The sequence below is a fragment of the Hemibagrus wyckioides genome, linkage group LG22 (genome assembly GCF_019097595.1).
Source record: "Hemibagrus wyckioides isolate EC202008001 linkage group LG22, SWU_Hwy_1.0, whole genome shotgun sequence".
NCBI classification, from domain to species: Eukaryota; Metazoa; Chordata; class Actinopteri; order Siluriformes; family Bagridae; genus Hemibagrus; species Hemibagrus wyckioides.
In genome coordinates, this window is record NC_080731.1 from 3,325,741 (window position 1) to 3,345,740 (window position 20,000).

General features: G+C 42.2%; 1 protein-coding gene across 1 annotated transcript in view; it reads left to right on the forward strand.

The window, feature by feature from the left end:
- The window catches only part of znrf3 (zinc and ring finger 3), a 73,964-nt gene that overhangs the window by 29,512 nt on the left and 24,452 nt on the right, over positions 1–20,000 (forward strand). Inside the window, exon 2 of the mRNA XM_058374872.1 lies at positions 16,807–16,929. Coding sequence (XP_058230855.1) covers positions 16,807–16,929 — 123 coding nt within the window. The remainder of the gene's footprint in view (positions 1–16,806; positions 16,930–20,000) is intronic.

A 20,000-nucleotide genomic window follows, 5' to 3' on the forward strand; every position in this document is an offset into this window, starting at 1 on the left:
GCAGGAAGTTGATGTGATTATTTGTACCCGTTTTGACCGTATGTGTTTCTGATCATTTTGGTTGCTTACGTATGTTTTTTTTTTTTATGTTTTATGTTATCCTCAGGGGGTGCAAACTTTTGCATGGTTTATACCACGATGGCCGCGTGAAAATTTCGGCCTCCCTTATAATCAACCGTGTCCCGCCCGTTTTCACATCCGCACTCTTTTAGTCTTTTCTTCTCTTTGTCGCTTATTATGCTCCGTGTGAGTTCAGTGTTTCCCCGATGAGTTTATCCTCTCAGTCTGGAAAATATTTGGTAGAGTGGCTTCACTTCTCCTAGCAACAGTGCAGTATGTTCACTATATACCCTGGAGCTCTCTCTCTCTCTCTCTCTCTCTCTCTCTCTCTCTCTCTCTCTGTTCATTTCAGTACAGCTTTATTAGCATGACTGTGTGATGCAACATTTGCAAGGTGCAAAATGCTCAAGAGAAATTTAAACGACAGAAAATCACACAGGTATATAAATAAAAACAAATTACATAATAAAAAAAATATTATCATCTTGAGTGTTTTGTTTTTATATGGCCGTCCATTTTACTTTCTTCTTAACTCTGGTTTTTTTTTTTTGTTTGTTTTTTTTTTTTGTTTTTTGGTCATAATAATAAAACTTAATAATAATTTTTCTTTGTTTTTTTTTTTATTTAATAATGGCTTTTTTCTTCTTTTTTAAAAACAACTGTGAAACTGTTGCAAAATGCATAGAAAAAGAAAAAAAAGACAAAATACGTAATTGAATAAAATTGACACAATAAAATCAATAAAATGGACAGTTATGCAACCAATACAAAGACAAGTTTTATAAATAAGAACAAAATATTTTAGAGTAATAAAAATACTATGTACATTTTTATTACTAGATTATTTGGTGTATTTTTCTTTATTTTAAATCATTAATTTTGTCTTTATTAATAAAACTGTATCCATTTTTTTCCCCTTTTTAATACTTGAGCATTTTTTCTAAATAATAAAACCTATGTATTTTTTTTTCCAAGATGGAGTAGGAGAGTAAGAGGAAAAGGAAACCTGAGACAGTTGTGTTAATAAAGACAATATAGTTATGTAAAGAAAAATAGACAAAAAATTTATTAAAAAAATAAAACAAAATGGACACAAAGCTATTAAAGTCAAAGAGACAAAACTGTTGAGTAAAAGGCGGTATTTTTTTGTCTTTATTAATATACCTTTGTCTATATTTATTAAGACAAAAAACTCTCAAAAAAATTCAAATAAATGGACACAGTGATTATTAATAAAGACCAAACACAAAAAAACAAATAGACCAAATACTTGTGCAATAGAAAGTGATATATTTGAACATTTTAACAATCAAGATGAAATAATTTAATAAATAAATAAATAAAGTTGACTTTTATCCTATTTCTATTTCCTACTTTATTCTTGCGCTCCACTTGTCTCTTTTTGTTTTCCGTCTCGGTTTAAGAGAAGTTCGAAGCGGTTTCTTTGGCACTGTTCAGACTGTGAGTCACGTGACCACATCGTTTCTGCACAGATTTAAAAGTTTCATTTGATGTTGAACGCCTTCCTCTGACTCCGGAGAGGAAACGTGTGATAAATGAGCTCATGTTGCCTGAGAGCAGAGACTGATGGTGGTCCTGTCTCTCTGCTTCAGTCCCACTGGTGGTGGTGGTGGTGATGATGATGATGATCTTGTGGTTTTCCTGTTTAAAGTCCAGCACGTGTCTCAGCATGAACGTCAGGTTTCCGTGTTACGCAGATCCCCTGAACTTGTTTCCGGGTATTTGAAACTTTCTTTAGTAATAAAACCTGACTAGAAACATCTATTTTTATCCTGAATATTCTGACTGCATGCGTCTGCTTGTAGCGGGTTCGAACATTTTTAAAGGTTTAGGTCATTAAAGAAGATGCTTGAGCATTAGCCTACGGATTGTACGGCTCTTTGTTCTCTCCATCCATCATCTGTGTGCCAATATTCAGGTTTCAGATTGTGTCATTTTTCCAAACGTTAATCAATCAGTCAAATATTGGCATTTTAGTGGAGCTCTTGTTAAAGCTTAGTAACTGACTGACTTGTTTAGCTATTCACTGACGGTTACTTATGAACTTACTGACTCACTGATTTGCTTATGGACTTACTGACTCATAGACCTATTAATTTACAGAGTCATCTCATTGTCTTTAATTACTCACTCATTGATTGAATAATGGACTTACAAACATCTTATTCAATTATTGACTGAGTTACTGACTTACTGAGTCACTGAGTTTGCATAATTATTTAATGACTTGTTTACAGATTTTAATGACTTACTGATTGTCTTATGGACTGCTTGGTTCACTCACTCACTGACTTACAGACTGGTTATGGACATAATGATTAAATATTGACTGACTCACTGACTTGGTTAAGTGACTTACTGACTTGAGTAATGATTTACTGACTAAATGATGGGACTAATTTATTGATTACAGACTTTTAAATAATTTACTGACTAACTTCTGGACTGCTTGGTTTAGTCACTCACCGACTGACTCACTGATTTGTAGACTGATTGGTTTCCTTACTGACTCAGTTGACCTATGGACTAATTTACAGACGTAATGGTATAAATACTGACTGATACACTCAGTTATTTATTGACTTTCTAACTCGCTGACTTTCTGACTTATTTACTGACTTATTACATTATTTGCTTACAGACCTATTAGACCTACAGACCCACCGAGTTACTGACTAACTTATGGTTTAGCTTACTTCCTGGTTCACTGACCTATGGAACTTACAGACTTTCTGGTTTACAGAGTTAATGACTTAAATACTGACTTACTGACCGAGTTATTTACTTACTGATGTACTGACTGACTTTGAGACATTTTTATTTATTTATCTGTGCATTTGTTTTTACAAGAACACAAGCAAGTGCTGCCTCCAAATTTTCTAAAAACACAAACGACCTACACATTGCTGAAAAATGCACAAATTCTACAAAATCACCCATGAATCGTTTGCAAAAGGTTATGGCAGTATTATTGGCCCGATGTTTTGTATGACGCTGCGATACACAAGTCCTGAGATGAATTATCGTACTGTGCTTTCATTCTCAAACATTATAGATCGTTTTTTTCTGTGTTTGGATGCCTTCCAACCATCGCAAATCATTTCGCCATAAATGCCGAGGCTTCTTTATTGGGAGTTTTGATACTTCACAAGGCATTCTGCACTGACAGTGTGGTATTTTGTCCCTGTCCTGCAGCCAAAGAAGAGAATTTATGATCTTGGGCAGATAAGTTAAGAGATTTTATGAGTAAAGGCTCCCATGTGGCATGACTGTGAGCTCCTCCAAGCCTTTTCAGCTGGACTCTGACATGGTTTAAGCAGCAGTTTGAAATGATGCAGCAGAAGAAGCATGTACGTCTAGGTCTTCACCCTCCAGGATGGGAGTCTTGGGTAATGGCTGGGTAATTTGCCAACAGCCAAACTGGGTGACAATTGGGTTTATTGTCTGTTCTTATTCTGGTTATCTTGGAAGTTTTTATTCATCAAATATTCAAAATCAGCATGGAGAGAACATCCTTAAGAAAAGCATTAAGTAAACCATCAAAGCCAAACTGGAATCCAGTTTACGTCACCTTCTGGTTTATCAAAAGTGCAGCTATTTGGATCCATGAAGCAAAAGAAAGCTGATGTAATGTCTTTAAGAAAAGCTCCCAGGGGAGTTCTCCCTCTTTTCCTCCTTTTGTCTCCTTCACTCCCTCGCACTTCTTTTTTTTTTCTCCTCCTGACATGCATCCTCTATCATCTCTTTATCAAAAATGGATATCTTTCATTAAGGATCTTCATCATTGTCTTCTGTCCTTATTACTCTTCTATAAGCACTTTCAAAATTTTGAACATTTCTGGTTTAGTTTTTTCTTTGGAGTTGTTGGGGGTGCGAGGAAGATGGCATGAGAGGGGTGTGTCAGCAAGGGGAGGGGCTTTAGAAATAGAAAAGCGACACAAAATCCCCAGCCTTGGCACCCACACACATGATCCTCCCCTTTTCCCAATGCTGCAGCAACTACAAAAGAAACCTGCAACTCCTCCAGATCGCTTCTAGTCAAGTATCAAAGACATGCTTAGCTCTAGAACGAGACCTCGGTGGAGGAGGGGGCGACAGAACTCTATGCAAACGGTGCTTGGCCCCCTAAGAGTTAATCTTTTTCCAAAGTGGCCCCTCCTTCACTTTTCTCTTTTGTGTGAAGGAAAATTGGTATTACCGACTTGTCAGATCTGATGCTCGTCTAGAGAGGACTTGACAGTTGTGGTAAATAGAAAAAGCCTCCGTGCACGAAGGCTTGGAAAGGGATGATTTTATTATAGGATGTTTAAAATAAGTGGATTTCATTTGCTAAACATTGGAACTAATAAAACGTTTGACCCTGAAAAACCAAAAAGTATTTTTAACAGTGTTTTTTTAAATGCAAAAAGTGTCATCTATAATGAATTTTCTAATAAATCTATTGCAAACATTTAAAAACCATTTATAGCGCATCACACCAAAACATATTGTGACATCATTTATTATGATGTCCTCATATCCTCTAACCCTAATTACATTTCTGCTTTGAGCAATGGATTTGGACTGCATTGGACCACGCTAATGTGCCTTATTTATAAAAGAAAATTGAATACATGAAATGGATGTTGTCAGATCATTTGACTGACTACTGCCAAAGGCAGCAGGTGATTATATCATTACCAAAATGACTGAATCTCAAACACCTCAAGGGCATATTGGAATACATCACTTGTCATTGAAAAATACTAATCTTTGCTGGGATGTTGATGCTTCTTTGGATCAGAAGAGGTATGGTTTTCCATGTGGTTAAATCATTGGCCCTTTTGAGCGCTGAGCTAGATTCACAACTCCTGTATATTCTTGATTTGGATTTGAGTGTAAACCTAATACACACTGGATCTGCTTTTGGTGTCGTCTTGTAGTGCTGGTGCAATTTGTTTGATGAATACTTTGTTTGGAATACTGTGCTTTCTCATGCAAGACAATCCACGCATCCCGAATTTGCTCTCTTCCCCTTCCAGCCATGGCACGAATACAGCGATTCCCATTTTTGAAGTTCTTCCAAATAGCTTCCGGCTCTCCTGTGCATGGCAGCCAAGGTCCTCCCTCAAGGAATATAACCGGAGACCTGGACCGCTCCGACCAGCTCCCTGCCTTTCCTTGCCCTGCTCCAGGAAATAGCCTCGCTTTGTTTATTCACATTCCCATTTCCTCTAGAATATGATCAGCCCATTGAGTCGTGTAATTCCTGGAGCAAGGTTTTCTTCAGTTCCTTGTGAAAGGTGATAGCTGTAGTATTCAAAACAAGAGGAAAAAGAATCAAGAGCCTAAGGCAGGCAGTGGTGGGGGCTTCCTCAGGTTCAAATTTGGTGCAATTCTTCAAAATCTGTCCAGTAGCAACGTCTTTTTTAGAATACCCAGATCCACTATCAGGGGTTGCCGGATCTCTGGTGTTGTGCGCTGGATTTTTTATTTGTAAATACTTTCATATAGAAAATTGACCTGAAGTCCAATCCAATCCCTGTCTTGCCCCTAAACTTTCAGGATGCCATTTCTTGACCTTTGGCTTAGCACAGGTTAAGACTTTCTTACCCTTATAAAGTTGGTGTCTTACAAAAGCATCAGTGAGGTAGATGAAACCAGATCCAAGTAACAGGAAGGATGTCTCAACGCAGAGGTAATAGCAGGGATTCAAGTGTGCTCTGGTTTGTGCCATTCTGTAAATCCACCTTTGGAAGGGGGGGGGGTGGTGGTGGTGGTGCTGCTGTATTCCTTCTTAGCTTTTGACTGCCTGATTTTTTTTTTTTTTTTTCCTCCTCCATGACCGCAGATTCTTAAACCCTATCATTCAACCCAGGTTTATCTCTGTAACCTGAGACTGTGTGACTTCTGAGGAAGAAGCTAACATTTAAGAGGTTCCCACTGTGATTGGTCGAAAGGTTCACCACCCTCCGCTCATGTCTGGCGTCTGATGATGTACTCGTGATTTGTTTGATTGGTTGGTAGTCTTGGCATAGAGACCAGAGTCGTTGAGATCCCCTGGTGGATAAATGGCTGCATGACCTCGACCTGCTCTGTTTCAGCTAAGCTTTTCACAGCTGAGCCAACTGTTATACTCTCGGGGAGGAGGAGGTGGAGGGGTTTGGTAGAGTTGTGTATGTGTGAGCTTGTCAGGGGAAGGGTGGATATTTTGACAAGTGTTTCTCTTGGGACCTCTGATTCTGCTCATTCCAAAAAAAGGTGAAATTTAAGACTGAAAGAATCTTCTTTGGAGATTTACAGTCTTCAGGTGTTTGAAAAACAGCAAGAATGACAGCAGAGTCACACAACTGCCCTGACATGGTTTTATTTCACCAACTGACGTGAATAATCTGTTAAACAATGACTAGAAAGAGAAATGGAAATAACAGCTACACAGATTCGTCCATGTAATGCCCAGAGAGAGCACAGGGTCAGCCATGGTACAGTGCCCCTGGAACAGAGAGGGTTAAGGACCTTGCTCATGGGCCCAACAGTGGCAGCTTGGCAGTGCTGGGGCTTGAACCCTGATCTTCTGATCAACAACAACTTGAGCTACATTTTCTCATGAAAATTATCCTAAACCCAGATACAGTTTATCTTGTGACCTTGTCACTACTTTGTATGGAAACAAGGATGTGTTGGTTGAGTTCATGTGGTCAGTGAGTATTGCCTATTCTGCTAAGAGAACTGGAGGTATAGGGGAATTTTATACTACATGTGCAGTTCCTAGCAAACGCTTGGATATGACAAGCCAAATGACTTCTAATAGAGGCTAGGTTGTTGTGTTTACTTTTTGTCTTCATCGTCCAGCACCAATAGGTGGACGATGAACTGGATTCGGAGGTCTGCTGAGTGTGATAACAAATGAATTAAAATTTGTCTTGGACTCTCATTGACTGTTTGTCGTCACTGTACTCACAGCTAGGTACATAGGGGTTCACAAGACAGGTGAAATTGCAGAGGTGATCAAACATGCTTGTGTCTCAGAGACTAAGAAAATTGCATTCATGTTTACATCACATGAGTAGCCACACCTTGGAAGTGGTGATAGCTCAATGCACAAGGCACTGGATTTTTGAGATCGAATCCCACCACTGCTGGGCCCTTGAGCATGCATCTTAACCCATAACTGCTCGGAAAATGAGGTCAATATAAGTCTCTCTGGATAAGGGCCTCTGCGTTAATGTTGTTAAATTTAAGTAGCCTTTTAACTGGTGGTATAGTTTCTGAGACCCAAAATGGTAGGCAGAACTTTTACCAAGACTCAAGACAGAAATCTGGTGGAAATCCAAAGCTTTTCTGAAAACAACAATTGTCAGCTAGAAGACATTAAAACAGAATAAAAACGAATTTGGCAGTTTACAGCTTCACTTGCCAATGGTGACCTTTCCTCACAACCTTTAGTACACTTGGTCGATGAACAGCTTGCCTCTTATCAGCATAGATGCTGATCTCATCCTAGCCTTTACTTCATTGCTTGTTTGTCAGGCCCGTGATTGCTTGTCTGCCACATGGAATTTAATGTTTGCGCAGTACCTCATTCAGCAGAAGGTCATTCTGTCTGGTTGAGGTGATGGAGAAGAGAAGAGTGGAGGGAATGGACGGAATGGTGTTGACCTTTCGAAATGTAGGTCTCCCCGTCATACTTGGAGGGCCTGCAGGATCATCCCAGTCATCTCCAGGCTTTACTCACCCTTTGTAGAAGCCTGCCAGGAAGACGTAAGGCATACATAAAAGGGCAGAGTTGTAGATGATGCAGGTCAGCTGTATATGCTTGGGAAGGTCGAGGCTTGGGGTATGCAGGTTATGGGTTTTCATTTCAGGTGACTCATTGTTTATTTGAGGGTGCTAGTATTTATTGCAGTTAATAACACTTTTCATTTTACTCTATACAGAAAGGAACATTTACGGAGATTTAAATTAAGCTCAGCTTTAACTCATACCATTGTAGCACTATGCCTAGAGCTAAATGAAAGCTAGTAGCTTTAGTAATAGCATTAGCCGTTTTTGTTGAACCTTTCCTTTGTTAGTTGCTAAGACCTGCCTTCACAACAAAGTCATTCCACATTTCAGCATATCAAACTTCATCTTTTATTTCTATAATTTTACTTTTTACTCTACACTTCTCATTTTATATCTTGAGCCCTTTATGTCCCTTTGTTTTTCCTCCCCTAATATCATACTCGAGCATTGGTGGCGTTTTTTATTTGCCATCTGAAGTCACTGGAGCTCTGGTGTGTTTCAATGATTTAATCGCATTCCAGCAGGCTGGGCAGTGGCTTGCTCTGCATTCCACATCTCTGGGGGTTTTCCAAGAGCTTGACGCAGGCATTTGCCTCTGCCGCAACCTTCAAAGCCGGAGAAGAACTTCAAAGGCGTCGCTGAGACTAGGTGTCGATGACTCCAGTCCTACTCGGTTCAGATTTGGCCACCTCCTGAACTTCAGGAATGGTCCTATGAAGATATCCTGACCTGTTCATGTACCTTCCTCTGGCATAAATCATGTCGTATTTACGACCGTGTCCAGGTTTTATTTTGCAGTCAGTGAGTGAAGCGTGCCATGCTAAAGTGCACGTCAAGGGCTTGGAGCATATCCCTTTGGTAGATCTTAATAGTGCAGCTGGAGGTCAATTACAAAACTGTAGTTTCATCATAGATAATTACACGTGAGCTCAAAAATGCTTGTGGATAGTCATGAGGTAACATCTAGTGATCTATGAATTATGAATTAAAATAATTCAGAATTCCTTGAATTAATAAAAACTATTATTATAAATATCAAAAATATATATCTTAGGTATGTAGAAAATGTTTTTTTGTAGATATTTTTTTCTACATGAAATATTGTGATACATAATTACATTATAATATTTTTGTCATATCACCCACCCCCACCAACATCTCAAATATTTTCATACATATTGAGATGTACATCACTGGTCATTCATCTTCAGTGGAAATTAAGCCTGAGTTTATTCTGCTTAATGGAAATTTCAAGAGCCAAAATCTCAATCAGGTGAAGTAATGGCACATCTTTCATTCTTTATTCTCATTATCTGTTTTGTACAGTAGTCATGTTTCAGCCTTTGAAGTGACTGAGAAAGTTGAAACTGACACCGTACTGGGCTTTTGGGAAGCAGATCTCCTTTGCGCCATTGATGGTTTAAATCTCTACTCCATGGCGTGTTAATAGAGTCCCCAGTGCCAGGCTTCTTGCATGCCTGAAGCTGTTACCCCACAGGCTCACGGCTGCATGTTTGAATATTTACATGATATTAAGTGTCCGCTCGGAGCGTTGTCTTCTAATACACAAATCGCACCACTTGTTTGTTTGCGCGGTATCTATAGGGACGGCATGTGGCCGTGGCTTTTGAGGGAGATGCTAATAGGCGACTCCGTAAAGCGGGGAGTGGTTATAGTCCTATTTGTATGCCAACCATCCTGAAGTATTTCCTCACTCGGATTGCTGCAGTGTTGCAAGGGGGAGGGTTTGAATCTGTCCTTGAAATACTTCACGCTTCACACGGATCAGGCTGTGGTCTTTTTAGCCTTTTTGCACAGCCGCCGCTCTCACGTTGCCGCTTAATGGGTTATGATGTCACCGCTTGTGTGGGTCTTGAATTCATCTGCCTTTCAAGCAAATTGCGGGTTGTTAGGCCGTTTTTTTTGGCCAGGGTACAACTTTTGCAACTGTGGTTCCATCGTTTTTTTGTCAGCGGGACAAAGGAGAGGAAGTCTCCTGCATTGAAAAAGGGACTAGGCTCCTTTTTTCTGAGATAATATTACACTGTAAGAGCAGGCCCCACCTGCAAGGCTTCTCCAGCTGCCACTCTGAAACTCTATCTCCTCTCTCTCCTCTCTCTTCAAGGCAGCCATCCCCTTTGAAGTTATTTTCAGTGCTTGGGAAACTAGAAGACATAGGCAATCGTGGGGAGAAAAGCTCCTCCCTTCTGTCTCCTCCCCCCCCCCCCTTTCTTGCTTGCGCTCTCTCTCTCTCTCTCTCTCTCATTCCATCTCCTCCTCAGTCTTTTAATAGGCCAAGCCCTCGTAGTGTTTGTTTGTGTGTTCTGTCACTTAGGTGTGTGCATATATATGTATATGTGTGCATGTGCATATACACATACACACACACACACACACACAGGCCGGACAAACCCAGGATCCACCCAGAATTTCACATTAATGCCATGTCAGCTGGCGCAGAAACTGCAAACCGAATCGAGACGAGCGGAAAAAACGGAAAGACATAAAGGAAGTGTGAAAGATAAATAGACCTGGCACACAGAGATGTGGCAAGTGGCAGCTGTCCCATCTGGGGTTAGTTGCACTATTCTGATAGACAAACCAGACTAGCTCTGGAGTCTCTGTGGGTATCTCGTGTTTGGATAGTGGGACAGAGTTCAAACAACACTCACCAAAAGGAAACTGGCAGTGGAACAGATCGAGTCCTTGCCCTCCCTGTGATCTGAGGATATGTTATTGTGAGCGATGCCCTCAGTTCTTGCAAGTGAGGTAGTCCTGGAAGTATGCAGCAGCTGAAAAAGGGGGCGAGGGTCAAAGAGAAGACATTACTCACACGTTTTTAAAAGCAAGATAATACACAGGGCCCTTTCCAGAAGGCACAGCTGATGATCGAGCGCTTATCAGTTAGTATATGTACTGCTGTACAATCAAACCCTGCAGAAGGGCATCCGTCTTAAAATGCAGGATGTTTTAAGTAGGACCTGTACAACCCCAAAGTAGGAAACTTTTCAGGATCACCTACTGCATTGTGTTGAGGTTCATTTTCTGTTAGAATCGTGTTGTAGAGATCACAGATTGCACTGAAAAGGTAAAAAAATGGCTTCCCAAGTGTTGTAAGAGAAAACATTTTGAATCCTGATCATGCCACACCCATCCATGGTCTAAAGAAAGCACAATAGCCAATGCTTTCTGGTTGGGAAGCATGGTGTTACACAGTACCTTGTCAATCAGAGTGATACCAGCAGATCATATGCGGAAGAGGGTAGATGATGCTCTTCTCCGAGCATTAGAGCAGTGGTTATGGCAGTGTTTCTTCGGTTGTAAAGGCCCAGCTTGAATCCCAGCACTGGCAAGTTAGGCTCTTTAGCATGGCCATTGTTTGCACTTCTCAGTAGGATTAAAGTAACTGACAGTGGGATGTGGTAGCTCAGTAGTTAAGGCCTTGGACTACTGATCAGAAGGTTGTGACTTTGAATCCTAGGTCATGAAGCTGCCACTGCAGGGGCCCTGACCCTCAACTACTGCTTGTATAAAATGAGATATAATGTAAATCGCTCTGAATATGTTGCTTCTGCCAAATGCCATAAATCAAAACATCCACCAAAAACGTCAGCTATGGTTCCCTTCTCGGGTCTCAGAGAAAGCTTGCCTTCACCTTCCACGGTTGATAGCTAGCTAGTTGCAGATTATCTAATTGGGACATCAACTTGAGCAGTGACCCATTTCATATCTCCTCATATTCTTTAACTGATTAAAAGCAAAACCTTTGACTATTTCAAAAGTTCATCAGGGAAACCTGTTGCTGATATCCAAACATAGTCAACATGATACAGCTTTAGCATTCAACTTGCATTTATCTAAAAAGTTGTCCCTGCTCTTTAGCGTATGGTGAAGAAGGCTAGATAAAAAGGGAATGGTTGCTCAAGGGAGAAGAGATGGAGGGGGGTGATTTCAGTGGGAGGCCAAAGACCCTGAAAAGCCCTTGTGCAGCTGCTGTCTGATAGCATAGCGGCACGGTGTTGAGCTAAGTTCAGCGGAGCGCGGAGCCCTTGGGCTTATTTGAAAAGCTCTCGGCCATGTTTAAAAGCTGTCCTGAAAGTGCAGGCTGAGGCCCTGGCTGCTCTAAGTGGCCGAAGTCCCATGGGGCTTGCTGCTGTCTTTGATCAAATATTCCCCCACCTCTCCTGGCAGGACAGTTTGTTATTCCAGGAAATCCTCCTCGTTCCCTTGTGGACAAGAAGGCGGGGGCAGCAGGGTGATGGGCATTGGGTTGGAATTGGGGGAGACAGAGAGGGTACTGGTGGGTGTGTGTGTATGTGGAGGGAGGGTGTGTTCGGTGTAGTCGGCAGGATGAGGAAGAAATCTAGGGAGAGAAGTTTTATTACATGGCTTGGACACACTCGCTGCCTTGTGGGTGTGAATGATGTAGTCATGTATTCTCGTGAAACAGTTTTTTTTTTTAATACTTCTTCCCAGACCTGAACACGCACGGCTCATTTATTACCGTACTAAGCCTAACATTTTACAAGTGTTGTGAAATTCAGCATGACTGTGATTAAGGCATGTAGTTTGTTCAGTGACTGTTGAGCTTTGCTGAGTGTTTAATAAAATGAAGATGTTTCAGATGGCTTGCTTCAGGTCTGGGAACGTTTGTGGTTTTACAGATCTCGAGGATCGACACTTATTTCTGGCAAGGTCTTGTTATTTGAACAAAGTAATTTATATCAAATATCCTGTTCTCACATATGAATGACTTGGCCATGTACTGAATTTCATACTATCATAACACACAAGGCTTCCTGTTCTACCACAGTGCTGAAGAATTCGCCGTTCTGATTGGTCAGAAGGTGCTGAGGTCTATACGTTATGTTATTGCTTTCACATCAGCAGCTAGTTCACAGACTTGTCGCAGACTCGAAGTCTTCAGCAAAGAAAAACATAAGATCTGTTAACATTTAAGGAGATGTTTATGTAAGGAGTCTCCAGTGTCAGAGCGTTGTAACAAAGGAGTTTACACTTTCTGATTTCTCGATAACATGACAAGCTGCAGTTTCGTCTTATTCTTTAGAGCAACTATAAAGGGATAAAAAGTAAAGACGTGTCACTTTTTAAAAAAATAAATAACAGTTGTGTAATTCTAGGCAAATTGCTGGTCTTTAGTCCACTTATCCACACGACGAATATTTGATGCATAAACTTCCACAACCATTTTTGTCGTCATAGCTAATAAAAACTAAAACTTTTCCTGCGAGTCGCTTCAGACATTTCTCCCAGATTTGGGGTGGATTATTGTGGCTGTGGTTTCGGTGTGGGGGGAAATGGATGGTGAAGTGTTCAATAGCAGCCCTGGAGCCCGCGGCGAACTGTGCTGCCTGATTGTTGTGGCTGAAATTGATACCAGCCTCGACCTAAATGCCATTCCTGAGGCTGCTCGCTGTGTGCCCTCTGTTACTGGAACCCAGCCACTATGCACAAATCTCACACAGTCCACACAAGCGTGCAAAACCACCACCAGGTTCACGAGACGGCGGTTACTCCGCGTATTTGGGGAAAGCGTTCGGCTCGGTGAAAAGCGCTTCTCTGCTGGACGCGCTCCAGACTTTTTGTAACTTTTAAAGTGCACACAAGCCACGCTTTCATGCTCGCAGGCTAAAAGTGCTTTGATCTCGCGGTAAGAGTTTTGCAAATGCCAAAAGGCTCGGTCCTGATTGTCGGACGTTACTCTAGGATACAATTGCGCCGTGAACCAAACCATGTCCTATAGTGCACTATTTCCTGGGTCATCGTGTAGCGGTGATCCCATAAATCCATATCATCCCATAAATCATTGCGGTATTCGGTTTGTTTCATATTCTCCTTCCATGAGGAATGTGGCATGCTAACATGCTAACGTCTTTTACAGAAAGTTGATTGAAGTCGTGTCTTCAGATTAAAGTCTGTTTGTTGTCCTTTATTTGAATTGAAATCAAGACATTTTATTACCAGTAATAGATTCAGACCCCCTTTTGTTTTTTGTTTGTTGTATTTTATTTAGTTTGTTTTATTTTATTTATACCTTCTCCTATCTGTCATCTATGATCTCTCGACTCTGGATATGTTCACACGCAACTTTTTCAATCCGTATTTCAGCGTTTCGGCTCCTTGCGTTCTGTCCATACGGAACAATTGGGAAATTTCCTTAAATTCTATACCATTTGACGATTTCTAAACCGACATTTTTAGCGATTTATTGTTTCATACATGTTTTATACGAGATCTAAATCTGTGATTTGAGGAGTTTTTCTATGATGTGTCTACAGTATCGTAGGTTTTTGGTTTGTGAGCAGTTTCCCAGCACTACACCAGTGTTGCATTTTTAATAATAAAAGGAGTTTATTTTTAATCTGGAAAAAAATTTAGCATTTTCTATATATATAAATACTATTTTAAGTACCAAATTTGCATTCAACAACCAAATATCAGCTGCTTAATAGCAACAAGTCAGTTTGTAGTACCTTTACAAATAAGCTAAAAAGTTTATCATATCGTCATGGGACAATATTTATCACGATATAGCATCACAATGATTTGTTATTATCGTATCGAGCGGCTCTGGGTTTAAAGTGCGATGTAGAACAGAGTTGTGACTGTGTGCTGAAGTCTAATTTGGCTCTTCTGATGTTTCTGATCTGTGCGGAACGGACACACACACACACACACACACAGGCTGCTTTGAATCTCTCTAAAAACCCTGACGAGCCCTTTTCAAAGACGTCCAGCACAGCATGCCATGCCACACACCAAAAAAGCATGGGGAGCTATTGAATTGTGTGTGTGTGTGTGTGTGTGGGGCTACGTAACCAGGGGCGATAGTAGTGAGGGGGCTGAAGTAGCTGTTGTTGGATGATCAAAGGCCCTGTGATTTGTGTTAGTGACTGAGTCGAGCAAGTGTGTGTGTATGAGAGTGAGACAGAGAGAGGTTTTGATTCCACACTCAAATCAGGTCACTTTCTTGGTCCATTTAATTTTTTTCCACATGTATTTCTTTGTGTATGGTGAGTGTGTGTGTGTGTGTCAGAGGTGGGATGGCAGGGTGTTATGCTCAGGCATTTGGCGGTTGTCCATATCCCATGCTAAGCTCAGTAAACGTGCATGGCTAGCTCTATTGAGAAGCGCTCAGGGTCGTGGAGCGCTGGAGGTTTTCTTTTGGTGGTGAACACGGACGAGACTGAATGCACCGCTCCGGCCGTGTAAGAAGATCCACATGTGAAACACCGCTTCTCCCCCCCCTTAGGGTTTGGAATGAGGATTGGGGGGGTGGGGGTGGATGAGGGACACCTCTAGCAGCAGTGGAGAAAGGAGAGAAAGAGATGGATTAGGGAGAGCGAGAGAAAGAGGGGGATTCTGGTGGAGGCAGTGGGGCATTCAGCATCTCATGGGGCCTCCAGGGGAAACTCACTGCGACCTGTGTGTGTGTGTGTGTGTGTGTGTGTGGAAATGCTTTCTTCATTCTCACCATTTCACAATTTTTCTTATTCATTTTCTCACTCTGTAAAACTTTTGACAATGAACTGACTTGTTTGTTTGGTGTTGGTTCATCAGTAACTTGTTGCTCTGAGCTTTTGTCTCTGTACACGTATAAAGTCTTTGTTATTTAATGAATAGATTATTAATTAGGTTTATTTTCCGTGTGGATTGATGTGTCGATACAGTGTTCGACTCGGTATCATATGATTCAGCGCTCGCGTGGTTTTAATGACTTTGTTCATTTTGCTTAATGAAACATTTCAAACATTTTAAACACCTTTTAGTAAAATGGTTCATTTGGTAAAAATGAAGCTCATAATGATGCGGTCAAGTCGTGTCAGAAAGATGAAAGATGGGTATTTAAATACGTAGTATGTATATGAGGTGAATGAACAGGAACGCCACCGAAAAGTCAAACTTGCGACTCCCCAACTCGTAAATGCGAACTTCACAGGAGAACATGAACTAGCATTGACTCTAGAAGCAGAGTAAAAACCTTGCTGTATTATTTTTTTTGTCATTCATTAAGACAACCCCCAGTCTCATCTCAGACTCAAACACACCTGATGTCATAATTACGACTTCCTAACCCATAAATATGAACTTCCCAGGAGAACATGAACCCATTTGAGCAACTTTTCTTTCTTTTCCCGCGCCTGAAATGATTCCCTCGTGCTCAGATTTAAAGCCAGTTCCTGAGTTAAAGCGTTCTTATGTTGATATGATATTCTGCTGATAAGAATCACAAAGCCGTAAAGCACGCCGTTCCGCACATGACCTCTTTCAGCAGTTATGTAAATAGCGAACAATCTTTGGCCTAGTTCCTTTCCTCTGACGTTAAGTCGTTTTTATCGACACCTGTGGCGCGGCGCGGCTTTGATCGTAGCCGGAGGAGTTACTCGCGTTTACGATCGCTCAGGCATCCGAGAGGAACGAGTGTGATACGAAGGCGTGTTTTATTCAAACTGCAAGAGCTGCCATTTGAATCCCTGGCCTACATGAAAGTGGCTGATGCAAAGATTTTTATTAAAGGAAGAACTAAACGAGCGAGGAGATCTTCCCTACCTGCAAAATCCCTACACACACACACACACACACACACTTCTCAATCATCTGAACGTTTTCCGCTTGCATGATGAGATGGTCTATCAGGACAAATGAAAGCACTTTAGCTTTTAGTTTCTCTCTCTCTCTCTCTGTATGTCTCTCTCTGTCTCTCTCTCATTCTGTCTCTCGGTCTCTCTCTCTCTCTCTCTGTCTCTCTCTGTCTCTCTCTTTCTCTCTCTCTCTCTCTTTCTCTAATAACATTAAACTGGCAACTTGTTGTGGAAGGAATGAGAGAAATAATATATTTGTGTTATATATGTTTTGGTATAAGATGGTGTTAAATCTCTCTCTCTCTCTCTCTCTCTCTCTCTCTCTCTCTCTCTCTCTCTCTCTGTGTGTGTGTTCCAGATGCATCCTCTGGGTCTGTGTAATAATAACGATGAAGAGGATCTGTACGAGTATGGCTGGGTGGGCGTGGTCAAGCTGGAGCAGCCAGAGCTTGACCCCAGCTGCCTGACCGTCCTCGGCAAGGTGAGTGTTTGTTTAAACGTCTTTTTTTTTTTTTTTTTCGATATCTGTATCGAAAGTTTCCAGAACTCTGTTTACTTTCCTTCTGTTGCTATGGCAATATGGGACTCACCGCTGCGTGTAATAAACACGGATGAAAACGATGACACGGAGCTGAAAACAGCTCAAGATGAACCACTTTCTTATTCAGCACATAGTTTAGTGTGGGTTTGGAAAGGGGGCATGGCCTAGAATCTGAAGGCGGGGTTTTTATAGAAGAAGAGATTTGGATGATATTTTTCTATCACTGGATTATTTTATTACACTGAAATGAGGTCCCCCCCCCCTCTCGGTGACTCTGAGTCAGGTTGATTTATGACTCGAGCGGTTTGACAGAACGAGGCTGGTCATTTGTAATTTAGAGAGCACTCAGGTTGTGGTGTGTGTAGCTGCACTAATGGTTCTCTCACACTCAACACGCATACACACACACACACACATTCAGGCTTTTGTCATCGTGGCTGATCGCAAAAACACTTCATTAGAGGGAAACACTGTGTGGCCATTTTTAAAGAGCTGCTTTAATGAGGTGTGTGTGTGTGTGTGTTGGGATTTGTACATAGATTTTGTTTGTTCCTTCACTTCCTGTCTCTGGCTGCCCCTGCTTCCGCTTTCTTTGGCAAGTTGTTCATACCTGAGACACATATGTAGCCGTGTGTCCTGACCTCAACCCCAGCAGCCTGACTGGAGTGTGTGCAGGATGTTCCTCAACTTCCTGTCTGGGGAGGGGGGCATGAGAACTTTACAGCTATACAGTGAAATCTGTGCGTGTTTTTGTGTGTGTGTCTCTGAGTGTGTGTGTGTGTGTCTGAGTATGTATGTGTGTCTCACTGTGTGCGTGTGTCTCCCTCTGTACGCATCTCTGCTTGTGTGTCTCTGTGTGTGTGTGTAGTTCTGTGTGTGTGTGCGTGCGTGTGCGTGCGTGTGTGTGCGCGTGTGTGTGCGCGTGTATCTCTCTCTCTCTCTCTCTAAACATAAACCTGTGTAAGAACTTTATCTGGACTAGTAACTTATGCACATGAACATTTTCCTTAACACACACACACACACACACACTACACACAGTAAAGCATGGATGGGAGATCTGAGTGTGAGGTCTGATCTCTGGGGTTCCTCTTTCATGTTAGCGCTCTCTTCAGCCTGCTGATATTATCTCTCTGAGTTTTCCTTCTCTCCCAGTTCAAAGGTCGTGCCACCGGTGGGTGGAGCCTCCTCAGACCGGCTCCTTGGTGGCTATGAAATCACGCCTTTTGGAGCCCGCTGAGCCCGTTGCCATGGCCACTGGGAAGCCTCTCATAACGTGTGTGTGTGTGTTGTGAAAGCGAGCCGAATGAAGGCGCTGTTCAATGGGGGGCCAAAAAAACAGAGCTTTATTAAACTTCACACAGAGCATTCAGACACCGGAGAATGGATTGACCCAGAGAGAGAGAGAGAGAGAGAGAGAGAGAGAGAGAGACAGAGAAATACAAACAGAGAGCAGGAGTGAAAGAGGGAGAGACTGTGAGATCGAAGAAAAGAGAGAGAGAGAAAGAGCGGGAGAAAGAGAAAGATACAAAGAGTATAGGAGTGAAAGAGGGAGAGACTGTTAGATAGAAGGAGAGAGAGAGAGAGAGAGAGAGAGAGAGAGATACAAACAAATCCGGAAAGGGAGAATGAGGGAGGGAGAGAGAGAGAGAGTCTGTGAGTGTGTGTGTGTGAGAGAGAGAGAGAGTCTGTGAGTGTGTGTGAGAGAGAGAGTCTGTGAGTGTGTGTGTGTGAGAGAGAGAGAGAGTCTGTGAGTGTGTGTGTGAGAGAGAGAGAGAGTGTGTGTGTGTGTGTGAGAGAGAGAGTCTGTGTGTGTGTGTGTGAGAGAGAGAGTCTGTGAGTGTGAGAGAGAGAGTCTGTGAGTGTGTGTGAGAGAGAGAGTGTGTGTGTGTGTGTGAGAGAGAGAGTCTGTGTGTGTGTGTGTGAGAGAGAGAGTCTGTGTGTGTGAGAGAGAGAGTCTGTGAGTGTGTGTGTGTGTGAGAGAGAGTGTGTGTGTGTGTGAGAGAGAGTCTGTGTGTGTGAGAGAGAGTCTGTGAGTGTGTGTGTGAGAGAGAGAGTCTGTGAGTGTGTGTGTGAGAGAGAGAGTCTGTGAGTGTGTGTGTGTGAGAGAGAGAGTCTGTGAGTGTGTGTGAGAGAGAGAGAGTCTGAGTGTGTGAGAGAGAGAGTCTGAGTGTGTGAGAGAGAGAGTCTGAGTGTGTGAGAGAGAGAGTCTGTGAGTGTGTGTGAGAGAGAGAGAGAGTCTGTGAGTGTGTGAGAGAGAAAGACAGAGTCTGTGAGTGTGTGTGTGTGAGAGAGAGAGTCTGTGAGTGTGTGTGTGAGAGAGAGAGAGAGAGAGAGAGAGAGAGAGAGAGAGTCTGTGAGTGTGTGGGAGAGAGAGAGAGAGTCTGTGAGTGTGTGTGTGTGAGAGAGAGTCAGTGTGTGTGAGAGAGAGAGTCTGTGAGTGTGTGAGAGAGAGAGAGTCTGTGAGTGTGTGTGAGAGAGAGAGTCTGTGAGTGTGTGTGTGAGAGAGAGTCTGTGAGTGTGTGAGAGAGAGAGAGTCTGTGAGTGTGTGAGAGAGAGAGAGAGTCTGTGAGTGTGTGAGAGAGAGAGTCTGTGAGTGTGTGTGAGAGAGTGAGTCTGTGAGTGTGTGTGAGAGAGAGTGAGTCTGTGAGTGTGTGTGAGTGAGAGAGTGAGTCTGTGAGTGTGTGTGAGAGAGAGAGAGAGTCTGTGAGTGTGTGAGAGAGAGAGTCTGAGTGTGTGTGAGAGAGAGAGAGAGTCTGTGAGTGTGTGTGAGAGAGAGAGAGAGTCTGTGAGTGTGTGTGTGAGAGAGAGAGAGTCTGTGAGTGTGTGTGTGTGAGAGAGAGAGAGTCTGTGAGTGTGTGAGAGAGAGAGAGTCTGTGAGTGTGTGTGTGAGAGAGTGAGTCTGTGTGAGAGAGAGAGAGAGAGAGAGTCTGTGAGTGTGTGTGAGAGAGAGAGAGTCTGTGAGTGTGTGTGAGAGAGAGAGAGTGAGTCTGTGAGTGTGTAAGAGAGAG